The following is a 3,124-nucleotide window of genomic DNA, read 5'->3' on the forward strand; positions in this document are numbered from 1 at the left end:
CCCCCCTCACTTTGCACAGTGTAGTAGGTGTGTTATGCGCTGGATATTTCCTGCATGGGTACTTACTGTTATTGGGGTCACTGGTGGGGTTGCTCAGAGGAATGATCTCCATCCTTTGCTGGCCATATAGATAATAGTCCAACTCCTCAGGGGTGCACTGGAAGCGGCTAGAGGCTCCCTCCTGACAGCTTGGGCGCACCAGGTCTTTCCTTGGAGGGCCTGGCAGCTCCAGGCTGGGTGCTGGTCCTATGACTGTATGTATTGGAGTGATTCCGGCCAGTGATGAGGGGGCAGAGGGTGCTGATGTCGGGGTAGAGGAAGTAGAGGAGGTGGAGGACAGGGAGGCTGGTCTCAGGCGGAGGCTTTCAGTTGGAGGCTCAGGAAGAGGAACATGGTTCGGAACTCCAGCCTTGACATGAGTCTGGGGGAATAGTTGCTGCCAGTGCTGGAGGTACACCGGGTCCACCTTGAGGAAGGCAGATCCAGCAGCCTCCCCGGGCTTCAGCATGGTCAGGACCTGCAGACAATACAACCATCAAACAGGGCTCATCAGGACAATATACTCATAGGTATACATGGTGTAATATATGATGCTCAATGAAGCCATATTCCCTTCTTTATTAGACAGCCTATAATAACTGCCCGGCAATGGGCACAACATATATAGCTTCGATCTCATTCTACACTGACTTTCCTGCACTGGGCACAATGTATATAGCTTATATCATATTCTATACTGACTTTCCTGCACTGGGCACAATGTATATATAGATAATATTGCATTCTATAGTGACTGCCCTGCACTGGGCACAAAGTGTATGTAGCTTATATCATATTCTATAATGACTGCACTGGGCACAAAGTATATATAGCTTATATATCATATTCTACACTGACTTTCCTGCACTGGGCACAAAGTGTATATATAGCTTATATATCATATTCTACACTGACTTTCCTGCGCTGGGCACAAAGTATATAGCTTATGTCATATTCTATACTGACTTTCCTGCGCTGGGCACAAATGTATATTTATATTGTGCCCAATGCAGGGCAGCCAGTATAGGATGAGATCTAGGTTATATACATTGAGCCCATTGAAGCACAGTCAGTGCGGGATAAGCTCTAGGCTATATACATTGTGCCCAGTGCAGAAAAGTCAATATAGAATATGATATAAGCTATATGTACATTGTGCCCAGTGCGGGGCAGTCAGTATAGAATATGATAGAAGCCCAGTGCATACATTGCATACAGTGCATACTTTGTGCCCAGTGCAGGAAAGTCAGTATAGAATATGATATAAGCTATATATACTATATAGCTTATATCATATTCTATACTTACTGCCCTGAATTGGGCACAACGTATATAGCCTAGAGCTTATCCTGCACTGACTGTGCTTGAATGGGCTCAATATACATAACCTAGATCTTATCCTATACTGGCTGACCTGCAATGGGCACAATGTACATAGCCTAGATCGCATTCTATGCTGACTGACTTGTAGTGGGACAATGTATCGCGTCACAAACTGCTGGCTGCCCTACAATGAGCACAATGAATATAGCCTAGATCGCATTCTGTATTGACAGACCTGCAACTGGTACAGTGTGAATAGCCTAGCTCCCATCCCATACTGACTGGGCACAATGTACACCCTAGATCTCATCCTATACTGGCTGCCCTACAATGGGCACAATGTACTGCCTAGATGTCATTCTATATTGACTGTCCTGCAATGGACACAATATATATAGCCTAGACCTCATTCCATACTGACTGGGCACAATGTACAACCTAGATCTATTTCTATAGTGTCTGCCCTGCAATGGGCTCAATGTATACAGTATAGATCTCCTTCTATATTGACTGTCCTGCAATGGGCACAATGTATATAGCCTGGACCACTTTCCATACTGACTGGGCACAACATACAGACTAGATCTCTGTCTTTACTGACTGATCGCAATATACAGCCTAGATCTCCTTCTATAGTGGCATCTCTGCAATGGACACAATGTAAAGCCTATAGACTAACATGTGCATGTAATGACAATCTGTTGCAGACTGTACTTAGTACTGCCCAGTACTGCTCCCCACACAAAGCCTCTATGCTGCTGTCTAACATTTCCCATACTCATGCACGTAAACTTTGATAAGGAATGAAGGCAAAAGAAGAAAAGTGAGCAAACCCTGCACACCAGCTGAAGTCAATGGCAACGCATGCTATGCACTGTGCGATGAGGATGCAGATAGAAGAGCAGAGTCTTACCTGTGTGTGATCCCTCCAAGCGATGTCTCCGAGGAGGGTGATGAAGTCCAGCTCGGTGCCGGGGATAGCCAGGACGAGGAGAGCTGTGTGCTGTGTGAGCTGCCTGGCTGTGATCACACTGCTGTGTGTGCTGGGCTCAGCTGCTCTCTGGCACACTCCTGCTGTACACGTGGGCTGCACCAAACACGAGTGTCTACAGCACTCCACTCAGGAGGGAGATTAACCCTTCATCCTGACACTCAGCCCCAGCCAGGTAATGCATGCAGATTGCAAGCTCCACAGCTCAATGGATGTCTTATTTCAGAGTGACGTGCCTATATGCTGCAGCACTGAGGGCTGTGCTCTCCTATAATCACATGTATACTGTACAACATGTTATCTTACTGCAAGCAACAGATGGAGTGTAGGTAAATGGCTTATATGCATCTAACACCTGCAGATATCTCTGCATCGTGCTATATCCTGCATTGTATTTTTATATCATGTATACATTGTATATTGTCTGTTATTGGGCTTACTGCTGGGACATCGAATGTTTTACTGAAGTATTTCAGCTAATGTTTAGTAGGTATTGGCCTCGTTTAATCGAAATAAAACATTATTAAAAACATTGTATTTATCATATCAGAACTATTTATGAATATTTTATTTTTTGTTTTAGAAATATGGATCTTTCCTAGCAAGATTGGAGCACGATTGGAATTGAATACAGCTAAGTCATGCACCTATTAGGGTATATAAGTATATTAATGTTCTTGAATTAGAATATGGTTTAGCCAAGCACTTATTAGATTTTATGATTATTATTGGTCTTGAATTAGAATATAGCTAAGCCATGCACTTATTAGG

General features: G+C 44.1%; 1 protein-coding gene across 1 annotated transcript in view; it reads right to left on the reverse strand.

The window, feature by feature from the left end:
• Window positions 1-2,365, reverse strand: part of PRDM6 (PR/SET domain 6) — a 119,715-nt gene extending 117,350 nt beyond the window's left edge. Inside the window, exons 1-2 of the mRNA XM_018571095.1 lie at window positions 2,276-2,365; window positions 67-517 (exon numbers count right to left, since the gene is read on the reverse strand). Of these exons, the coding sequence (XP_018426597.1) occupies window positions 67-508 (442 nt within the window). The 5' untranslated portion in view covers window positions 509-517; window positions 2,276-2,365. The remainder of the gene's footprint in view (window positions 1-66; window positions 518-2,275) is intronic.
• Window positions 2,366-3,124: the final 759 nt, after the last annotated feature.

Source organism: Nanorana parkeri, unplaced genomic scaffold (genome assembly GCF_000935625.1).
Source record: "Nanorana parkeri isolate BGI_ZX_2015 unplaced genomic scaffold, ASM93562v1 scaffold40, whole genome shotgun sequence".
Lineage (NCBI taxonomy): Eukaryota > Metazoa > Chordata > Amphibia > Anura > Dicroglossidae > Nanorana > Nanorana parkeri.